Source organism: Pelobates fuscus, chromosome 7 (genome assembly GCF_036172605.1).
Source record: "Pelobates fuscus isolate aPelFus1 chromosome 7, aPelFus1.pri, whole genome shotgun sequence".
In the NCBI taxonomy this organism is placed as follows: domain Eukaryota; kingdom Metazoa; phylum Chordata; class Amphibia; order Anura; family Pelobatidae; genus Pelobates; species Pelobates fuscus.
Window position 1 is genome coordinate 79,560,905 of NC_086323.1, and position 24,310 is coordinate 79,585,214.

Sequence of the window (24,310 nt, forward strand, 5' to 3'; positions counted from 1 at the left end):
CAGTGAGAAGCACGGAGACCTCTAGCGGCTGTCAATGATTCAGCCACTAGAGGCTGGATTAAACCTATTATAAACATAGCAGTTTCTCTGAAACTCATATGTTTATAGAAAAAAGGGTTAAACCTAGCTGGACCTGGCACCCAGACCACTTCATTAACCCCTTAAGGACCAAACTTCTGGAATAAAAGGGAATCATGACATGTCACACATGTCATGTGTCCTTAAGGGGTTAAGCTGAAGTGGTCTTGGTGCCTATAGTGGTCCTTTAACCAAGTAAGTAACTTGGTGGTGTTTAACACACTATTTTATAATTAGTGGCTAATACTTTTCAGTCTTTGTAAATTGTGTGCAACTGGACAGTTTGAGCAGGTCAGGAGAACAAGATAGATCTGCAAACAAGAGGGGGCTTCTTTTGGAGCCAAGTCCATATAATTTTCTTATTCAATGCAGTGCTTTCTCACCACTCAAGTACTGAAAGGGATCATAGTAAAAGCACACTTACTTTGCTAGTTTTGTAGAAAATTATGCTATAATACACTTCTGTTGCCTGTACAACAGATTTCTATTTACAATGTTTTATCAACAACAAGTTGATTTTGCTTTCATTTTCAAGTAGGTTTTGAAGGTAGGGAGGAGGTTTAAAGTCTGATCCACTTCCCTTAAAGGGACATGCATTAATTGACTATTTTTTGAACCAGCAAACACTTTTAAACAAAAATAGAAACTAAAATAATGCAAGAAAAATGTTTTCAAGTATAAACTACTGGGCTAGGAGAGTTTATTCAATCTCTGCCCTTTTCCTTTTATCTAGCCATCTCAGACTAGTCGACTAATGACAAATAGGGTATCATTGTGCAGCAGCAGGAGAAAGAAACCCAACAATGGAGCCTGCACTGTATGAATCACACTGATCAGGCTCGCTTTCTTCTCCTCCTGTTAGATGTTGCAAGGTTAAGAGATAGTCTAACTGCACATGTGCAAGTCTGTCAGGCATGCTCAATGCACTTTTCCAGCATTCCTAGAGAAAGGACACTGATTGGTTGGTTAGTATTGATCAGCATCCCTCTGGAGTGGGTGTGAAAAACATAAGAAGCAGGTAATGAGGAGGGATTACATTGGCTCAGTAACCCACAACAAAAGCAAAATTAAAAGCTTTTGAATGAGACAGTTGTCTCAAACTGATGAATGTCTCTTTAAAGCAAAGATTTAAAACGCACAAGTAAAGGGGGTAGAGGAATTTCACATAAATGCATTGATTTTCTGTTGTATTGTGTACACAAGGTCAATAGATGCACAAAACCTTTTTAGTACTTGTTAAACTATTATGAAGCAGATAGGGTTTGTAAATCATGAGATGGTCATCCCAGTAAGTGCCTCTTAATCATTACTTTACAAAAAACAAGTAGGTAAAAGTTACAGTACTATGAAATAAACCTGCACATCTTGTCCTTCTAAATGCATCAAAGCCTTTTTGTGCTGTAAAGTTTATAACCATGGCAGATAGTCCATATTAAACACTTGCTGAATTGTCCTTGCCAAGATGAATCCTTGGGGGTTTTCTTTGTTGCTCTATACTATCCCATCAATGAGAGTAGGAGGCTATTGGACATGTGAATACATCCTGGAATTGTGATACCATGAGGAAACTGTACCATATATTACTGGCCATCTTGAATCCAGATCGTGTCATTCTTCTAACGTCTAGTAATATCCGTAGAAGAGTTCCTTTTCAGAGAAGGCTTTAATACCCATTTTGTCCCAAGAAACGTGAGTGGAGAGGTCACATTAAAATAGGTTTGCCTTAACTTGAATTTGGTCTCTTTAGATGTGAAGAAAGAGTAACCCTCTGTTCGTCCATACGTTTAGCTTGTGAACGCAAAATAAGGCTGAAAAAGTCCTCATCTGGGACAGTGGGTCCCTTTTTAGGAGGAGGTGGAGGTGCACAGCGTTGATCATCTAAGCGGGAGCCCTGTAAATATAAATCACAGTGAAACACATGGAAAATGCAAATTTTTCACTAACAATGTATAAATCACATGAGTGCAACTTAATGTGAAGTAGACACTATAAGAACCAAAACAACTTTAGCTAAATGGAGTGGTTTTGGTGTATAGATCATGCCTCTGCAGTCTCACTGCTCAATTCCATGCCATTTAGGAGTTAAAGGGAAACTCCAGTGCCAGGAAAACGATCAGTTTTCCTGGCACTGGAGGGTCCCTCTCCCTCCCACCCACCAATCCCCAGTCACTGAAGGGGTGAAAGGGGTGAAAACCCCTTGCGCATTAGCGCTCCCCATAGGAAAGCATTGAAAATAATTTCAATGCTTTCCTATGGGGATTTGAACGACGCTGGAGGTCCTCACACAGCGTGAGGACGTCCAGCGACGCTCTAGCATGAAGCAGGAAGTTCCCTCTAGTGGCTGTCTAGTAGACAGCCACTAGAGGTGGAGTTAACCCTGCAAAGTAATTATTGCAGTTTATAAAAAAACTGCAATAATTACACTTGCAGGGTTAGGAGTAGTGGGAGTTGGCACCCAGACCACTCCAATGAGCAGAAGGGGTCTGGGTGCCTGGAGTGTCCCTTTAAATCAGTTTGTTTAGTCACACATTTTCTGTAAAAATAAAAAATAAAGGGGTGGAGCTTGGACCGCGAGCTGGCAGGACCTAGCTCCCGCCGCAAACGCTAAAAGCAAGGTGATTCCCACACAGGGGACACCCCAACCTACCCTTGGGCACTTTAGCCGACATTCGGAGGCTCCGAGAACCAAGACGACGGGTTGAGGCCTACATTGGACGGAGTGGAGGAGAGACGGCCGCTTTCCTCCCCCTGAATCAGACACAGCTCAACGGGAAATACATACACACACACACACACAAACAAACTTCGAAAGTAAACACAGTTTAGTGTCAAATCTGATCGAAAACATTTATTTTTTATGTTGGCTGTGTGAGTCACAGCCAGCGTTGCATGAACAGACACATTATTTAGATCCTTAATGGCAGAAATGTGAGCAGTGAGACTTCAGGAGCATATTCTATATTTCTAGGTACAGTGTCTGTGTGCTTTAGAATTACAAGGACATTTTAATTAATTAAGTATACTTTAACTTTAAAAGAAAAACAAATTACGGTATGTAACATGTTTACCATTTAGAACAATATACAACTACAAGGGAGCAGGGTATTTTGATTACACAACTGCTCCAAGTTACAGGTTTTATGTACTGAACCTAAGTTTTTTTCCTCTGTCACAAAATAGCTCACTATGCATGTGCAACACGTACACAAAGTGAGAATGTGTATGTATTAAAACCAACAAACTTTAAAGGGACACTAGTCACCAGAACAACTACAGCTAATTGAAGATTATACTCACCAGAACAAATATTGCAAAAAGTCTGTATTTGTAAACAGTCATTTCAGAGAAAAGGCAGTGTTTACATTCCAGCCTAGGGATACCTCCACTGGTCACTCCTCAGAGAGCTACTAGAGGTGCTTCCTGGGGCAGTGCTGCACAGTGTGCAGCCCTGACATTCAATGTTTCCACCCTCTGCATGGAGACACTGAACTTTCCTCAGAGATGCACTGATTCAATGCATCTCTATTAGGAGATGCAGATTGGCTAGGGCTCTGTTTGGTTTGTACTGGCTCTGCCCCTGATCTGCCTCTTTGACAGGCACAGCCAATTCAATGCTTTCCTATGGGAAAGCATTGTGATTGTCTCAGACCACCATTTCTAATGATGTCAGCCAAGCAAGCAGATTAGGGGCAGAATCAACAGCAGCAGACTGGAATAAAAGTAATATTTTGCTATATTTAGGGCAACAAGATGTTTGTTTACACATTAGAGGGTCAGGAAAAAGGTTTGTGTTCCTGACCCTATAGTGTTCCTTTAAACTTCCCTTGGTCTCCAAAATGTGATAAGCATTGGCTTACACCACCTCTGTCCCTTTAATGTTAAAGGCAACATTAACCATTCCCCACCTGACATTTCACCAGCATATCAAAGAAGTCTTCATCTGGCTCCCGGTTTTCACTGGACATTAGGTGTCCCAGTACAGACTGGTTATGTTGCTGGTTAATCCGCAGACCAGGTAAGTTACTGAAGCTCGCTCTCTGGTCATCAAGCCGGCGACTTTGTGAACTTGCCAGCAGATCAAGAAACTCATCTGTGTGAGGAGACACAGCTGATGCTGACAGCGCTAAAAGGCAACAGTATAATACAAGATGTTAATATATACAAAACACTGCTTCAATTGAATTTAATTTGTTGTACTTTTTATTGTAAATCAGAATTGTTTGAAATGATTCAGTCTGTATATTTGTGGTGCTGACAGTTTTAAAAAGATAACATTTTTATTAATGCATTAGTGTTGAATATATGAATATATAATATGCTTATGAACGGTGTAATACAGTGTAGATCAAGCTTGATAAAAACCTTAATTAAAACCTGCCTTTAAATTGCCCTAATTAGGCTCCTTGTAAAGAGTCAAGAGGATAAACTAAGCTTGCGCAATGCGAACACACAGACAATCAAAAATAAAATGGTAAACACACACACAGTGCGGGTGGCTATTTGTCAAGGCCAGTAGTTAAATATGTACTGCATTCAATGTAAGGATTACATTGGTTCAGTAACCCACAACAAGACAATGCCAGAGCAAAGACATTAAATAGAAGAAACTCAATCTTTTTGTTAAATGCTGTTTTGTTGCTATTTCTGACAAACAGCCCAGGTCCCAGCAGGGAACATGCACATTACAGAAAGTTCTAAGTGCACTAATAACATACTTATAATAATAATAATAATAATAATAATAATAATAATAATAGATGCCAAATAACTCTTGTTATAGGGCAGGATTGCAAAGACAGTCTTATTATTGGCCATCTGGAAATTAACTCTTCATTCCATAGGTAGTTCTTGGATATACCTTCCCCAGATAAATCTATTTTTAAGTAAAACACAAAATATTTAACTATAGGCATTACGACTTAAACAATCTTAGCATACAGTCAAATCTAGAACCAATTAATTTAGACTTAAGCATACTTTTTGTCATCACCATATCCATTATTCTAATACTTCTAAAAAAGAAACCAGAATGTGTTGTAAGAGTCCCTTTTCATTATTGGACTGAGTTTGTTTACGCTATATAATTTTGGATCACGATCATATCCATAAACTTGTAAACATTAACAAGACACCAACTCAATTTACCAAACTGTAGAGAGAAAAAAAAAATACTAAATAGATTTCTATGGAGAGTAAAACAGCATGAATATGAAGCCAAAACCCATGAAATGCATTAAAGGGATACGATAGTCACCCAGACTACTTCAGCTCAATGAAGTGGTCTGGGTGCCAGGTCCCTCAGGTTTTAACCCTTCAGATGCAAACATAGCAGTTTCAGAGAAACTGCTATGTTTACATTTGGGGTTAAGCCAGCCTCTAGTGGCTGTCTTCCGGACATATTATGCTTCCATCGCGCAGAGCGTCCATAGGAAAGCATTGAGGGAGCTGACATTGGCGGGGGAGGAGAGGTCACCAGCGCTGGCCGCGCTGGAATAAGGTAAGTGGCTGAAGGGTTTTTAACCCCTTCTGCGTCACGGGAGGGGGACCCCTCAGGGCACTATATTTTCAGGAGAACTGCTTTGTTTTCCTGACACTATAGTGATCCTTTAAGTTTTTGTTGCTGCACATTAAGTTCATTTAATGCATTATCCAATATGAATCAAAAGTTGTTTCCTATAATAGAACATACAAAGCTGTGTTCTTAGTAAATGGAAATAATCTCTTAGAACAACATATGGGGGTGAAAATAGCTTGTTTGGCAGACATTAGGTTTTCAGTCTTTATGCACAACCTACATTTTCTCATGGTTTTAGGAGGGGTGGAAGATGTGCCTTTGGGAACATTCAAGAGGTTCTTTTCTTGCAAGCTGCACCTCTGGTCATCCATCCGGTTGCTCTGAAATCGACTTAGTAGATCAAAGAAACCTTCATCACCAATGTTGTCTGGGACTACAGTTTTCTAAAGACAAAAAAATAGACAAATTAAAGGGATTTAAATCTAGGTTTTTCTAATTAGAACATTGCTACTTCATTACCCTGGTCTTATAAAGGAATGTTCTAAGACACATTGGAAAGCTAGAAACATAGAATGTGATGGCAAATAAGAACCATTCGGCCCATCTAGTCTGCCCTATTTTCTAAATACTTTCATTAGTCCCTGGCCTTTTCTTATATCTAGGATAGCCTTATGCCTATCCCCCCATGCTTAAATGCCTTCGCTGTGTTAACCTCTACCACTTCAGCTGGAAGACTATTCAATGCATCCACTACCCTCTCAGTAAAGTAATACTTCCTAATATTTTTAAACCTTTGCACCTCTAATTTAAGGCTATGTCCTCTTGTTGTGGTAGTTTTTCTTATTTTAAATATAGTCTCCTTTACGGTGTACAATACTCCAAGTGAGGTCTCACCAGTGTTCTGCACAATGGCATGGGCACTTCTCTCTTTCTACTGCTAATATCTCTCCCTATACAACCATGCATTCTGCTAGCATTTCCTGCTGCTCTATTACATTGTCCGCCTACCTTTAAGTCATCAGAAATAATTACCCCTAAATCAATTTCCTCAGAAATATCGCAAAGCACTACGGAATCTGTTGGCGCTATATAAATGGCAATAATAATAATAATAATAATAATAATAATATTGAGGTTAGGACTCTCAAATATTCTGTACTCTGCCCTTGGGCGTTTACGTCCAAGATGCATTATCTTGCACTTATCCACATTAAATGTCAGTTGCCACAACTCTGACCATTTTTCTAGTTTACATAAATCATTTGCCATTTGGCTTATCCCTCTGGCAACATCAACCCTGTTACATATCTTTGTATCATCAGCAAAATTACTAAATGCCAAGTTTTTGTTTACTACTTTGGCCACATCTGCGGAGTACCACAGTGGTTTCTTGAATCTTTTGCTTTTACTGACAAGCCTAATGCAATTTTCTGTTGCCTTCAGCAGTGCAACTTTTAAATAATTCCATTTCTCTTGGACTTCATTTAAATTGCTCCAGTCTGATAAGGACTCCTCTACACATATTCTAATTTTAGAAAAGTGTTTCTCTAAAGTCTAAAACGTTTGTTTGTGTTCTTATATTAAACCACAATGACTGATGATCACTGGATCCCAAACTTTCACCAACAGTAATATTGGATACCAAATCTCCATTTGTTAACACTAAATCTAGTTTGGCTCCTCAACGACTTGGTTTAGAGACAATCCCAGTAAGGAGTTTAGAATATGTGTGCTCCTGGCACAAGAAGTAGAAGGAAAAATAAAAATGTATGCTTTATCAACCCCAGTTCTTTGTACATATACATCTACAGTAATAACATCTGTCATGCTGACCCCACATGGTGTTATGTTGCTTAGAAAGTTCTGGATATCCATCTGAGTTTCTCTCACACATTTAAAAGGAACAGTTTAAGCACCATAACCACTACAGCTTGAGGGTGCAGGTGCCCCTCCTACATGGCAAGTAATCAAATCATTTTTGGAGTTCAGACATCATTCCTCACCTCCACTATTCACTCCGGAGAGCCGAATGTTCCTAAGCAGGAACTTCCAAGCCCTACAGTGCAGAGTTGAGGTCGGCTGAGAGGGTAAGAGGGTTACTTCTATTATATACACACCCATCGGGAGTACCATTTACTTAAGGTGAATGAGGAATCCACAGAATATATTAGGTTTAACTGAATAGCTACCCAGTTACTGCTTTTGCACTGATCTTTCGCTTAACACCAAAATGAAAAAGTATGTAAAAACATGAGAAATTATTGAATTTATGTATACATTGGTCTGAAATCTAATTTGATGTTCATCCAAGTACTGTAATCAACAAATACAATCTGTTTTACTTAACACAATGGTATTGTTCTTGTACATTATGAATATATCAAATAAAGTACAGGTTATAAAAAGTATGTGAAACCCTAGGATAATGACTTAAACAAAAGCAACTAATGAAACTTTATTTAAAAAAAAAAAAAAAAAAAAAAATACAAAAACCAGTAGAGTGTCATCCGAAGACGTCCATAAATCATTGGAACTGGTTAATAGGAGTCTACTATACGGAAGAAAAAAAATATTGAAAAATTGTGCGGGTCTGAAGTTTGCCAAAGACCACCTTGACACTCCACAATGCAACGGGGAAAATGTTTTGTAGACTGATGAAACGGAGGTTGAGTTGTTTGGAAAGAAAATGCACACCACGTATGTCGTAAAAAGGGCACCACATACCAATATGTTAACATCATCCCAACAGTTCCAGTAGAGGAAGCATCATGATTTGTGGCCTGGGCCACTTGCCACAATCATGGGAAAAGTTTAATTCCCTAGTTTATCAACACATCATATAGAATCATATATCAGGGTGGCTGTGCACCAGCTGAAGCTTGGTAGAAGTTGGACAATGATCCTAAACATCAAAGTAAATCCACTACAGAATGGCTTCAAAAAAGAAAATCTGATTTTTGGAGTGGCCCAAATAAGAACCCAAACCTTAACCCTATAATTAGGGTTTAGCTGTTCACGATACATCCTAAAAATGTAGCGGAGCTGAAGCAGTAAGGAACAAAATTCCTCCTGAACGTTGTGCAGGTTGAATCCACAGCTACCAGAAACAATTTGTTGACATTATTGCTGCCAAACGAGTATCAACTATAGCTATTAAATCCAAGTGTTCACTTCCTTTTTTTTACCCCACAGCACTGCAAATATTTAATAGACGTGTTCAACAACATCATGAAAGATAATTGTAAAAACAATGCCTGCAAGGGGGGAGGAGGAGCAGGCTTTATGTGAGAGCAGAAACAGCCAGAATGATTTAGGAGGTATACAAAAGAGATGTGCGTTGCAGCAAGTGTAACACCCATTGAAAACATGATTGATGGTCTCAGCTGGAGTTAATGTAATGCAAATAAAATAAGAACTTTTTTTTATAGAATTAAGGGAAGAAACACTTAATTGTATAACATGAGTCAAGCTAAAAGGTTTGCAATGGCAAAACTATCTGTTACAGGTTCACTTTAAAGACATTCATAACTCTAGTACCATAGGTATATTCAATTAGTTTTTTTTTTTTTTTTTGCAATCCCCTGTGCACATCTCTAGCATTCAAAAAATAAAGTACCCATGCATTCACTACTTAGTCTGCGGAGTAAGGTATACCCGTTGAGAGTTGGCCATCTTTCTGTTAGAGTCATTGGAGTTACTGGTGTCCTGTAGCACTTTACTGGATGTGCTGTTCTTAAACTTCTTCCCTTTCAGTCTGTTTACAAACATAAGCTTAGAGGATGGCTTTGAGAGCAGGACTTTCTGTTTAGCAAGGATCTCACTGTTCCAGTTTTGTACCTAAAACAAAGAAATACATATAGGGTCTGCTTAAGTGACTCAACACTAACTCTTAGGTGACAATTCTGTTATCTAAAACATAGAATTACAAATAAGATCCCTAAATCACGAATCATTCCTTCCCATACTCTATTCACTGAACATTGGTTTTATCTTTTTGCTTTTATTATGCTATAAAAAGGAAAGAACCAAAATTAGGTCAGAAATACAGGTTTTTGTTCATGACCCTATCTAGTGTTCCTTTGATTTTCACTTTAATAAATAACTTTGCTAGCATTATAACCCATTTTGTTGGTTTTGGTGCTTAAAGTGTCACTTTAAGCCTCAATAAAAGAATGTTGCATATTTCGCTGGAACCAAGTAGAATATATTTTGTAGACATCAGAACCTGCTTATATTTAATTGACGGTGGTGACTTTCCTTGGCATATATGTTAAACACTATATAGTTAAGGCAGAGCTGTGCAACTGCGTGGTGGAGCTCAAAGAGTACAATATAAGGAATACAGCCTCTAGACAACTACTGAGAATGTCAACATCGAGAAAACAGGTGAAGGGACAAAGACTGATAAGTAATACCAGAGAAAGGATGAAATAAGGAAGGGTAAATAAGTGGAATTGGTAAGTTAAAGAGACACTAAGCATCAGAACTATAACATTTAGGATATTATAGGCACTGTGAATCCGTCTGCAGTGTACGGAATGCACACACTTTACATTATTAGTTTCAATGCCGCTCTAGAAGTAGCATTTGAGTAATTGCCAGGCATGCACCATAGCTCAACTAACATTTCTCTGTGAGAAGCATTACATTAGACAAAAAGAAGATGCCATTATGATGGGAAAGTAGGAAAATCAGGTTGGAGATCATGGTGCTGGATTCAATGTACCTTTTTAATATAAAATTATGTTTAAATGGCAACAAAATGGGAGAATGGGGCTATAAAATCATAAAGACAAGAAATTGTGATAAAATTAATTTTTTTTTAATAGAGTTTCCCTTTAAGTTGGGAGAGGTCTGAGATATAAAGGCAATAATTAATAAGGAAAAGAGAACTTATATTAAATCAAGAGATAGAATAAGATAAGTAGGGGTATGGAATAGGGAGATTTTGTACATTACTTACCCCAGTAAATGCTTAAAGGGACACTATAGTCACCAAATCGATTTTAGCTTAATGCAGCAGTTTTGGTGTATAGATCATACTGTCGCACTGCTTAATTCTCTGCCATGTAAGAGTTAAAGGAGCACTATAGTGCCAGGAAAACAAACTCGTTTTCCTGGCACTATAGCGTTATTAGGTACTTTTATTTCTGTCCATGCAGCCCTAGCCACACTTCCACACTGGCTTTGACTGGCACAGCTTGCATGAAAACAAAATGGTTTCATTTTCAAACCGGTGTTAACCTGCTTTACACATTTATCTCCTGCTCGGTAAAATGAGCTTTAATTACATCCAGCAGGATCTAGAATGCTGTTAACAGAGCAAGATATACGAAATTCTAAATTAAACAATAAGCAATAAAGGAAGTTTAAATATTAGATCTCTCAACAGGAAATGTTTAGTAAAGTTGTGCAAGTCACATGTAGGGAAGTGTGACTAGGGCTGTATAAAGAATGCAATTTAAATCTCACCAAAACTGCTTCATTAAATTAAAACTGATTTAGTGCCTATAGTCTCCCTTTAACTGAAATATCTGGGCTCTACATGCTATCCATTTCTGAGAAAAACACAGAAAAAACAAAAACAAAACACACACATGATAACATATCACAACAGATGTTCATGCCACTGACATATTTAAGTGGATTTGCAAACTCAGATGTCAGTGAAAATGTATCTTGAGTGCATACCATAATTTGGTTCATTCACTAAGCCGGTGATTTAGTGGGAGTATTCTGTGGGGGAAGAGGGGGTTAAGGAAGGGTTCATTAAAGTGATCTAGGTGCAGTGTCCCTTTTGCACTTAGTGCTGCATGTAAAACATTGCAGTTCAAGAGAAAGTGCAGTTTTTACAGTAAAGCACTAACTCTGCCTCCAGTCACTGTCTCCCAGACTGCCACTTAAGGCGCTTCCTGCATCATAACGACGCTCTTCATGAGGACATTCAGGATCAGATTTTTCCCATAAGAAAGCATTGATTCAACCATAGGCGTGCGCACGGGGTGTGCCGGGTGTGCCTGGGCACACCCTAATCCCCGCGGCACGCGCTATGTATTGAGACCGGCAGGGGAGATCTCAGGATCCCCCCTGCCGGCTCATGCAGAGCCGGCGCTATCCGAGCGCCGGCTCTGCTCTCAGCCTCAGGCAGTGAGGGAGGCAGGAGAGGACCGGCGGAGCTATTGCCAGCAGCTCCGCCGGGTTCCTCTCGCGAGAGGAACCCTGCGGGGCTAGAGTTCACTCTCCACTGGACCACCAGGGATGGCAGCAGCAGCAGGATCCCCCCTCCCAGGCATAAGGTAAGAAGGGAGGGGGGATAACTGATCTGCCACCACCTCCACTGGACCACCAGGGACAAGGAACAAGAATCCCCCCTCCCCACATAAAGTAAGAAGGGAGGGGGGATATTTAGTAATGTACCCCCACCTCCACCCCCCACACATATACACAGCACCCACAGACATACACAGCACCCACAGACATACACAGCACCCACACACATACACAGCACCCACACACATACACAGCACCCACACACATACACAGCACCCACACACATACACAGCACCCACACACATACACAGCACCCACACACATACACAGCACCCACACAGCACACTAACAGTACCCTTACAAACACAAACAGGACCAAAGAGAGTGAGTTGGGATTCGTCTGAGTGTGTCTCTGTGGTGTGAATGGGTGATGAATGTGAGTTCACACACAGTACATTTATAGCACCCTCACAAGTGCACACACACACACAAACAGCACCCTGACACACAGTACATTCACAGCACCCTCACAAGCACGCACACACAAACACCCTCACCCACATAGTACACTACCAGCACCCTCACACACACACATCACACTAACAGCACCCACACACAGCTTTGTGTCTGTGTGTGTATATATGTGTATATATATATACATATACATATACATATATATATACATATACACGCCGCGTAATGCAATAGGCTGCGCACGCCTATGGATTCAACGCTTTCCGATGGGGCAGTCTAACATGCATGAGCATAAGCAAGCGCTTGTCGCAGGACGTCAGGAGAGGCAGGGGTAGCGATACAGCTTTGTATTGCTTGCACTATAATATCCTTTTAATTAAGGATTTAATTAAGGAAAGGCATTGAAAGAAAATGCTTCAGCCTTTTACCAAGTAGTAAATGTGAAACTTTTGCAAGAATAGAGCAATTTTAAATATTTCAGCATAATAGAAACAGCAAACCACAATTTCAAAAATAAAAAAAAAACAGGCACCTTCTCTGGAGTTAACTTCACAAGTTCCAGATTCTCCATGCTGTGCCGTCTGCTTAACTTCGGCCGTGCACCTTTATAAAAGAAATAAACACACACCATTAGTTACAGTTTAAAGTAGGGGAGGTTTAAATTTTAAAAAAGTCTGGACTGAAACATTTACAAGAAGACCACTGAAAGCTCTCCTTCATTAATTGTCATAAGGCTGGACGTGCAACTTGGCAAGAAATTTTGAGAATATATATATACACACACACACACACACACACACACACACACATATACATATACACAGTGACAGTAGTCACCATCACTGGGAGCAGAGCAACCATTTATATAGGTCCCTGGGTTATGCTTACGTCTAAGTTACTCTGTGTCCATTATAGGTGTGGGGTATTGGTGTATTTACCACGAGGCTGACAAGGCATTTGCCTTGGGTGGCACTTTCAAGGGGGCGGCAAAAAAAGCCAACCCCCAAACGCTCTGGCAAATGCCTTACCAGCCTCTTGTCTTGGGGAGCCCAGGAGCTGGCCAGCTGGCCACCTCAGGGCCCCTAGAGCCTGCCATTACCTGATGGGAGGCAGGCGGCGAGGGAGCGTTCTCCCCTGAGCTTCCCCTGCTCAGCTCACTCGCGCGCGTGAAATGCAGTGATGCCGGAGCATGACGTCACTCACTGCCTAAATTGACCGCACGCCTGTCCCTCGGGCAGTTAAAGGATCCCCACTAGACCCCAGGGAAATGGAGAATCCACTCCAGCACAGGTATGGAGGTTGGGTGGATTTAAAAAAAAAAAAAAAAAATGATGTTAGTGAGTGTGTTAGTGTGTGTGTGAGTGAACTTCTGTCAGTGAGTATGTGTGTTTGTCAGTTTGTCTGACACGGAGTAAGGGTCAGTCGGTGAGTATATACATTTTAGTGAAAGTGTGGGTTGGTTAAACAGCGTTTGTGACAATGACTGTCAGTGTATGCATCAGTGAAGGCAAATGTCTGTCATGTCATGCAAAGAGCGTGTTGGTTTTTAAAAGGAATTGAAAATTAGAAAGGGGGTAGGGGGAGAGGGTTGCCTGAATTTTGTCATGCCTAGGGCAGCACAAAACCAGAATACACCACTGGTGTAGGGTGTGTATAGTTAATGTTGTGTGTGCTCTCCTGCCCTGCTGATGCATGCTGCCAACTAGGGGGATTTAGCTATGCATATTGCTAAATCTGCAGACAGGAGAGATATTTTTTTTAATTATGGTCTTCCCCACACCTTTATAAATATGTTATTATAAGTTCTTGTATGTTTTCTGGTATGATACTTGCCTGGAAGGATAGCTGCAGTCTGGTCGGGAGGAAAAGCTCCAGGGAGACCCAAGTCAAGCTTCGGCAACTGGGGTTTAAGTGTTCCAGGCTCCCTACCCAACGGCTACACACACTAAATCAATCATTCCATATAAATTTGTGTATTTCTTTATATATTTCTAACATAATTATTTGTTTTTATTAATTCTATGTTGGAGGGTCTACCAAGAAATCTGTCAAACACGCTTATTCTAGTAATGTGATCGCAATCACATGGCACAGATGGGCGGGATTGTGCTGCAGGAACAGGGTCCACACTGGACCGGAAGGAAAGAATCCACTCCAGCTCTCCAAAAGACAAGGAGGCTGGGTGGACTAAAGTTGAAAAAAAAAAAAAACATTTGTGTATGAGAAAATGTGCGTGAGTGTGCCAGTATCCATGTGTCAGTCAGGGAATGAGTGTGTGCTTGCCAGTGATTGTGTGTGTCTGCCAGTAAATGTGTCAGTGTGTGCGTCTGTCAGAATGTGTCAAACCAGTGAAGATGTGCGAGTGTGTATGTGTGTATGTGTATCTGAGAGTGAATGACTGTCAGTAAAGATGGGTGTCAATGTGTTTTTCAGTGAAAGAGTATGTGGGTTAAACACTGTGTGTTCCAATGACAGTATCGGTCAGTGAGTATATGTCAGTGCAAGTATCAGTGAGGGCATGTGTCGGTCAATCAAAGTGCGTGTTGCAAGAGGTGCGGCCTTGACAGGAAGGGGTGGGGCAAATTTAGATTGGGGGATGTCAGAGTTTAGTCATGCCTAGCGCAGCACATATTCAAAATACACCACTGCTATATACGGCTTTCTATAATAAATTTACATGGCAAAAGAAGAATTACTTTAAAAGTTACATTTACCATTCACACTGGTGTCTGGGTCCTGGATTTCGGAAAGCACTGAGGTATTGGTGCTGTAGCTAAGTCCCAGCACCATCTGTAGGTCAGAGAGGTTCAGCTGCGCTGTGAGTTCACCATTTCGATCTCCCAACTGTCAAATGAAGATTTATCCACCAAAGTTTAGTGTCAATTATTTCATATACAGCTATGTTCCATATTTACACACAAAGTCAGGCAGAGCAGACAAAGGCAATGGGATATATTTCAGGGATACTACAAAGAATGTTCATACTTTTAAACATCTGTTATATAAAAAAAAAAAAAAAAAAAAAAAAAAAGGCACACTACAGGACCAGAAATCAAATGTGTACTCCTGACCCAATTGTGTTAAAAACACCAATAGGTGGCTGGTCACTCACGAATAAAGTAAAATCTTACCTTTATTCCAGTGCCACGCTAATTTGCCAGCACTGGCTCCATCCAGATGTGCCACCTTGGCGGAGATCTTTAGGATTGACGATCTCAGCCAATTCAATGCTTTCCTACTAGCCAAATACCACTAGTAGAAAAGTAAAGCGTCTCCATGAAGAGCGTGGAGACTCTAAATAAAGGTTCTGCACGTTGTGCAGCACTGACCAGGAAGAACCTCTGGTGGCAGTCTGAGTGACAGCCACTGGAAGTGTCTCTACACAGTAAACCCTATTGGGATTCAGATAAGTATCTACAAAGGAATAAGTAAACCGCACATAGTGAAGTGTATCATAATAAAATAAATGCTGTGCTTTTAAAATTACACTCACATGACCTCCCTCTTTGCCCCGAAATATTCCTACTGTTCCGAACGCCACTCCAAAAAAGCCAACAATATTTAGTCTACCAAATCCTCATCGCGGCCCTCATGGTGATAAGCAGACAGTGGAAAGCAGACCACCCCCCCACATTGGATCACTGCATTGCCACAACTGAACTCATCAAATCCTACGAACTTATGGCCAGACAAACCCGCCCACACGCCAAATATTGGTACGAGGCGTGGGAACAGTGGGACGCACAGAGCTCCAACAACAGAATGGTGTCCCCACCCTAGACGACAGGAAGGCTTAGGCCCATGCTACATAACCTACCAACCGGTACGACCACTACCCCAGTTAGAACTCCAAGATACTCCCCCCCTGTAACCTCTCCAAATGGCAGCCATCTCTACCATATTGGCAGCACAGAACCCAACAGAACCCACCATAAAACCACAACTGGAACAAAAAAAAAAAAACAAAACAAAGCAAAAAAAAAAAAAAAAAGGCAAAAGCCCGTTCTAGTGGCCCCGACTGCCCCACAGGTCACAAACCCCATGGGTCCCGCCGGGCCACTTTACCCCCACTCTAAGCCACATGGTACACTTCCCAAACATACATCCCCGGGGATCCCATGGAAGTCTGAGCAATGCCCAAGGTACTGTCTTCCTACTCTGTATTGGGCGCTGCAAGCTACATATGCCTCACTACCCCTAGTAGGTCCTACTGGAGCAAGTGATGCACCCTGGCTACCCCTCTTTTCCCTGATGCTATGAGGGATCACTATCTGCAACTGCTGCGATTCCTTCATTTTAATGTGTCCCCTTAGAAACGACTGTTTCCACTGTTTGACAGGCTCTATAAAATTCGGCCCTTTATCGGGGACAAAATTTTCAGAAAATGTGTGACAGGAGTTGGATAAAGATATTTCAATTGACAAGTCCCTTATAAAATGTAAAGGTCAACTGCTATTTAAGCAATATATTCCATCTAAACGGTTCCGATATAGCGTTAAATTTGATAAATTATGCAAATCCTGTACTGGTTACACATGGGCATTTCGCATTTACCAGGGGAAGGATAGCCATCTTGACCCACCAGGATGCCCTGATTCTGTGGGTACAAGTGGCAAGATTGTTTGGGATCTAATGCTTCCCTTGTTAAAAATAGGCTATGGGTTGACAATTATTATATCAGTATACAGTTATTTAAAAAATTATATTGCTTTGAAACCCTAGCCTGTGGTACAGTGAGGAAGAATCGCAGGGGTTTCCCCCAAACCCTGGCAAGAGACAGAAGCAGTAGAGGTTCCTCTTCAGCTCTTTGCCAGGATGAGCTGCTTGCCCTTCGCTTCAGAGATAGGAAGGATGCATACATGCAGTCTACAATGCACAACGAAAGTACAGTGCCAGTGTCTGAGAGGTAGCACTGAGCATCTGGAAAAGCCAAAGTGCATTGTAGACTACAGCAAGTGGGGGGGGGGGGGGGGGGCATACTCTCTGAAAAGCCACATAGGCCCAAAAAATCACTTTGACAAACTTACAAGCTGAAAGGGCATCTAATATTTTTGTCCCCGTGACTTCCCCCCCCCCAAAACAGAAAATCTAGTACATGCAGTGGAGTACACACAACCCATGGGGCCCCAGTGAGAAAACTGATCCGTGGCCCCCCCCCAGCGCACTTACTCTGTGCGGGCTGGGGCCGCAACACATGGCGGCGGGCACCTGGTCGCAGGGTTGCGACCGCGGTATGTACGCCAGTGCATGCCGATACACATACACTTTAAGGACCACTACAGACACCCAGATTACATCAGCTCAATGAAGTGGTCTGGGTGCCAGGTCCGTCTAGTTTTAACCCTGCAGCTGAAAACAGCAGTTTCAGAGAAACTGCTAGGTTTCACTGAGGGTTAATCCAGCCTCTAGTGGTTGTCTCATTGACGGCTGCTAAAGGAGTTTCCGCGATTCTCACTGTGAAAATCACAGTGAGAAGACGCTGAACGTCCATAGGAAAGCATTGAGTAATGCTTTCCTATGGGAGGTTTGATTGCGCGCGCGGCTCTTGCCACGCATGCGCATACGGAGCTGAGAGGCGGATCAGGGCGGAGAGATCCCCAGCGCCAAGGGAGTCCGGCACTGGAGAAAGGTAAGTGCTTAAGACACACACACACTCTCACGAACAGACGCATACACACTAGCTAACAGACACACACATTTACTGACAGACATACATACAGGTCACAAATGACCTGCAATACTGCAGGAGTTATCTGTCTTATTAAATGTCCCTGCCCGAAGCATTATGTGGGGAGAACAAAGAGACAACTTAAAACAAGAATCGCTGAACATATCAGGAATATCAAAAGAGGACTATTCACACACAATCTATCAAGACACTTTAAGGAAGTACATGGGGGTGACCCGACTGGCTTAGAATTTATAGCTATAGAAAAAGTCGACATACACTGGAGAGGAGGGGATCTTGAAATGAATTTGGATCAAGCAGAAGCAAAGTGGATTTTTTCCTTGAATACTTTAGTACCCGAAGGCCTTAATGTGGACTTTGAGCTCAATGCTTTTTTAAGATACCTTATATACTCGAGTGTAAGTCGAGTTTTTCCGCACATTTTTTGTGCTGAAAAACCCCAACTCGACTTATACTCGAGTCAATGTCTGTATTATGGCAATTTACATTGCCATAATACAGACAAGGGGCTGTGTGCGTTTACTTACCTCTCCTGCAGTTCCTGTCAGCTCCCTTCTCCTCCGCGCCGGTCCGGTCAGCACCTCTGTCAGCTCCCAGTGTAAGTCTCGCGAAAGCAGCGGGGTCATAGTGCAGCCGCGAGACTTACACTGGGAGCTGCAGGAGAGGCAAGAGCTTCCTGCAAGCCCCCCTCCACTGAACTGCCAATGCCACTGGCAGTGAGAGCCCCCCCTCCCTGCCATGTATCAAGCAGGGAGGGGGGACGAAAAAATAAAATAAAAAATAAAATAAAAAAAAAACAAAAAAATTAAATAATTAAAAAAAAATTAATAAAAATGCCCACCCCCCACCAAGGCTCTGCAACGTGCACACACACACTGCATTCATTATATACACACACTGTAAATAAATATTCAATTAATATAATTGTTTTAGGATCTAATTTTATTTAGAAATTTACCAGTAGCTGCTGCAGTTCTCATATACTCTAGTCAATAAGTTTTCCCAGTTTTTTGGGGTAAAATTAGGGGCCTCGGCTTATATTTGGGTCGGCTTATACTCTAGTATATACAGTAGTTAAATTCCTCTTCTACTTTTATTTTATCCTTATTTTTATCGTTCTATTGCACCTTATTGTCCTAACCTAATTTCTCTTCTTTGGGATGTTTCTATATTATATATTTTTAAAGATTCTATTCAATTTTATCAGCTTTATTCTTCACTAATGCAGTATATCTGCCAGATTAGATGTAGTAGCTATTATCACTATTGTTACGATTATTTTTTGGTCTGTCTATATTTCTTTTATATCAGTGTCTATCTGATGTTCGATATACTGGTTACATTACAATATACATAATTTATCGTCCTCTCAGATGTACTAATAACAGTTGTCAAAGATTATTTTATGTCATAATCTGCATTATATATTTAATCTATTCTGTATATAAGTGCCCTTCACCACTTGTGCCTGGAGGGGACTACTGGCTAGCCTCCTGCCTTCCGACTATGGCCCCTGTGCTGATAGCTGTATTTTCCCCTGCAGAAAGGTTTATTTGTGTATTTCTGCATATTTCTGACTTTCAGTATGTGAGTAGTGCTACCCCAGATAGCTATGCCATGGAGCCTATTCGTGTAACGAAAGACTATGGAAAAGACTTTGGCTCCATGGCGATTGAATTGTATGTATGTGATCTGAGCGCCATTCAATAATAATGTGCACTCAGATCTAAGCTATCTTGCCTCTGTCCTGGGAGATAATTTGATTACTTCCCAATTATCTCCAGGGTAGAGAGGAGGGATTGTGATGTCACTGTGGGAGTGTTTTGTTTGTATTGTCTGTGATTGGTTGTACTGTGTCCCACCCTGTGGGATGCCCCCTTGCATAAAAGCCAATGTGTGGTCATTAAAATCAGATCATCTTGAACCTTTCTTGAAGCCTTGGCTCATGTTTGGGGGAAAGGATACCTACACTCTGGGAATTGCTATAATCACTTACTCCCCAGAGTAAGCTCTCGCAATAGCTTGATTTGTTCCTGCTACGCTCTCTGGAGTTAGGATAGGTTTACCCACTGGGAGCTGGATCCTGGTCGTGGATCCAGGGTGGGTGGAGACGGCGAGACCCCGGCGCAGCTGTATCGCAGGAAGTGGGGTCTGCAGTGCTGATGGTGTCGGTTGGAGTGCTTGAAGTCCTCAGCGAGCACTAGGCGCATCGATTGGCGGAGGTACCAGCGTTCTGTCACATTTGGTGGCAGCTCTGGGATGGCGTCCTAGTATGAGGACTAGCAGCTCGGAGACACCGGTAACGTGTGGAGTTACGGATTAATAATTGAGGGCAACGCTAGCACTTGTGCAATGCCCCTGTCTATAGAGGAACTCGAGAGAATGGAGCGACCATGCAGCATCCCCATGTGAATAGGAGTTTCTCTGGAGATTGCAGAAACACTTGGCCCAGCAGGATGGGCCTGTATCAGAGGAGTGCATACTGGACTGGAGAGAGGCCACTCGTAAGGAGTTGTGGGACGAGGCCCTGGACGAGGTACAGCGGCGGCGGGGTGAGAGTCTCCCCAGTGAAGAGCAGCGGTTGCAGAAGCAAGTGGCCCTGCGGATGCCCTTCCTGGGAGAGCAGCCCCTGGAGGAATGGGTGAAGGAACTAGAGCACCGGGTATGGCAGGAGCTATGGCTGGAGGATGCCTACCAGGCACTCTGGTGGTATATGGCACAGCATATACCCTGGACAGCCGAGCATGAGAAGCCAGAGGGAGAGGAGCTTGATGGTCCTGGCTTGTTATGAGAGTCCTTTGCAGAGCCTGACTTCGGGAGCCCTGCGCAGACCAGACTTCAGGACATTTTCTACGAGAGGGAGGCTAGGCATGACTGGGATGACCTCCATGAGGTAGAGCAAGACCTGGCTCACCTAGAAACCCTGGAATGGAAACTGGAGCAGGACTACCGAGATCTCTTCCACTATATTGAGAAGGCTCAGCAGGACAGCAAGGCGACAGATCCAGATCCAGACCCCTTCAGCTGGGAAGATATCGTAGATGTGTACTGGGAGGAACCCCAGACGGCAGGTGGAGATGGGACCAAGGTCTCTCCACCGGCCTTACAGGGATGCTGGGCGGCAAGCCCAGATCCCCAGCGGCAGTGCATCTCACAGGGAGAGGAGACAACCGGTTCCTCTCTGCAGCGGCGGCCTGAGATCCGGGAGGAGGTGATGGTAGATCCCTCCACCGTACAGCAACCAATGTCCTGGGGAGGGGAGGCAACCGCCTCCCTCTCCTCCACCAGCCAGAGGTACCTGAGGTAGTGGACCTCATAGACTTGTCCTGGGGACACACACAGATGGCAGGTGGAGATGGGACCGAGGTCTCTCCACCGGCCCTACAGGGATGCTGGGTACCCGGCCCAGATCCCCAGCGGCAGTGCATCTCACAGGGAGAGGAGACAACCGGTTTAAACTACGTCGGCAAGACGGAAACGGCTCTTTGCGAAAGAATAAGAGGGCACAGGCCAAGCATTAGATTGGCCTATAGGGACAATAAGTCAGACAAACCCGTGGCACGACACTTCCTGGAGAAAGGCCATCCCTTGGCCTCATTGAAATGTGTGGCGATAGACCATCTCCCAATCTCGAGAAGAGGTGGCAATAGACGGGAGCAGTTACTACAGAAGGAGACATGGTGGATTCAAAAATTGGGAACACTGGCTCCTGACGGACTTAATGAGAAATTAACATACACCTCTTTCCTCTAATGAGGTATATGGTAGAGAGGATCCTAATAGAATATAGCGCATTATGGTTATAAGAATATGTAAATATGTCCAGTATTGTGTTGTCAGGCCTATATTTTATTTCATTTTTTTCAGATTTTTTTTATGAAGCTTTTTATGAAGCTGTATCAAATATACATCATTATGGTAAGCTTTTGACCATGGTTCTGGATATTATGTAGGAGGAGTTAAGGATCCTCTGTCTGCGATGTCTTATATGCTGCTCTAGTTTTTTTTAGATATAGAGGATGATTCATTCTCATTGCTCAGGACTTATTGATATTTAGGTCTCTATTGGTAGGTTTGGCACATATGTTAATTTTTTAATACATACATGGGAGACTTTAGCTGTTCACATGGGATCACTTATGTGGACTATTTTGTAGCATTAGTATCACTTTAACGTTATGCACTAGCACTTTTTTGTCTATAGCATTTTTATATGATTTTTTTGTATGCACTTACATGAGTTTTTTGATAATTGGGCTATATAGCCTTAGATATTTGAACAATATGAGCACTATATTGGTGTTAAATCCCAGTGGAAAATACACTTATTGAGAAATACTAGAGAGGGGAGGTTGCAGATTGTATTCTGCATCTTATTAGGCTATATTATTATATACACTTTGAGCACTTTATTTTGGGGATATTATGGATAGTGTTCACTGAGGTTAATTGAGAGATGTGTCAGACAGTATGAGATATATATATATATATATATACACACACACACACACACACACACACACACACACACACACACCATACTGTCTGACACATCTCTCAATTAACCTCAGTGAACACTATCCATAATATCCCCAAAGAATGATATTGTCAGTGAAAGTGCCATTTTTTGCATTTTTCACACACAAACAAATATTAACGTTAACTTTAGCCAGTGTTTGTGACTAAGTGGCTACTAAAAAAGACTGGACATACCCCATTTGCAATACCTTGGGGTGTCTACTTTTGCAAATGGTATGCCATCATGGGGGTAATTCTCATTCCTGGGCTACCATACAGTCTCAAAGGCAACGTAATCAATCTGGCGAATTTCAATGTGAAAAAACTGAAAAGTGCAACATGCTATATTTGACACTGTAACTTTCCAAAACACCATAAAACCTGTACATAGGGGGTACTGTTTTACACGTGAGAGATCGCTGAATACAAATATGTGTATTTTATTGCAGTATAAGCAAACAGTATTATGACATGCACAGTTAGAATGTCACATAGAAATAAGAAAAATTTTAAAAAAAAATCTTATTTTCTCTAATTGTTTTATATTTTATTCATATTAAGTTATGTTCCATGCCTAAATATTTGATGTTAAATGAAAGCCCTGTTTCCCCTGAATAAAATTATATATAATAAGTGTGGGTGAATTTAATATGAAAGAGGTAAATTATTGTTGAACAGACATTTAGTAAAATTATGTTGTTTGTTTACTTTTTTTTTTGGATCACAACTTGTACATTTGGCAGCGGTCTTAAGGGGTTAAGAGACCCCTCTCTACACATCAAAACAGAATGCACCTGTCATGGTTGATTATATATTTCCTACCTGTTTTACGTAAAATTTTGTATAAATTGTGTATCAATATTGTTTTTGGATTTTATTGTACCCTATTGTATCAATGCAATGTTTTGTGGACCCAGGACATACTTGAGAACAAGAGAAATCTCAATGTATCTTTCCTGGTAAAATATTTTATAAATAATAATAAAAAAAAATAATAGATATCCTTGTATATTAACCCCTTCAGGACCGGCCTGTTTTGCTCATGTTGTACGTTAAGGACCAGGGCTCTTTTAACACTTTTGAGGTATTTTTGTTTAGCTGTAATTTTTCTCTCTCATATTTACAGTTCCCATGACAAAAAGGACTTTCTTTACATACCACCATTTGTATCATGTCATATAATTACTTTAAAAAAAATTAAATAAGGTGAAAAATTGAAGAAAAAACATGTTTTTTTTTTTACTTTTGCTTGAAAAATCTTTTCCTTGCCTACAAACGCAAATGAAAAAAAACTGCTAAATAGATTAAAAATCTTGCCCTGAGTTTAAAAACACCCAGTGTTTACGTGCTTTTTTTGCAAGTTATAGGGCTATAAGTACAAACAGGAAATTGCGGTTTTAAAATATATATTTTTAAAATGTATCAATAGTGACATTGTAACACTTCTCTATCATAAATCTCTAAATCACATCACATATGTACATATTTATATATGTATAAAGTAGACATCCAGGGTAGTCAATATGGGGTATGTAAAGTCTTTTTTAGTAGCCACTTAGTCACAAACACTGGCCAAAGTTAACATTCATATTTGTTTGTGTGTGAAAAAAGTAAAAAAACTAGATTGAACGCTAATTTTGGCCAGTGTTTATGACTAAGTGGCTACTAAAAAAGACAGGACATACCCCATTTGCAATACCTTGGGTTGTATTCTTTTGCAAATGGTATGCCATCATGGGGGTAATTCTCATTCCTGGGCTACCATA

The 24,310-nt window shown here is 41.3% G+C and overlaps 1 protein-coding gene across 3 annotated transcripts in view; it reads right to left on the reverse strand.

The window, feature by feature from the left end:
- Positions 1 to 1,555: 1,555 nt before the first annotated feature.
- Positions 1,556 to 24,310, reverse strand: part of GPSM2 (G protein signaling modulator 2) — a 67,640-nt gene continuing 44,885 nt past the window's right edge. For all 3 annotated transcript variants that reach the window (XM_063426120.1, XM_063426122.1, XM_063426121.1), the window contains 6 exons: positions 15,052 to 15,181; positions 12,870 to 12,940; positions 9,248 to 9,430; positions 5,874 to 6,036; positions 3,984 to 4,201; positions 1,556 to 1,969 (listed from right to left, as the gene is read on the reverse strand). In XM_063426120.1, the coding sequence (XP_063282190.1) occupies positions 1,802 to 1,969; positions 3,984 to 4,201; positions 5,874 to 6,036; positions 9,248 to 9,430; positions 12,870 to 12,940; positions 15,052 to 15,181 (933 nt within the window). In that variant the 3' untranslated portion in view covers positions 1,556 to 1,801. The remainder of the gene's footprint in view (positions 1,970 to 3,983; positions 4,202 to 5,873; positions 6,037 to 9,247; positions 9,431 to 12,869; positions 12,941 to 15,051; positions 15,182 to 24,310) is intronic.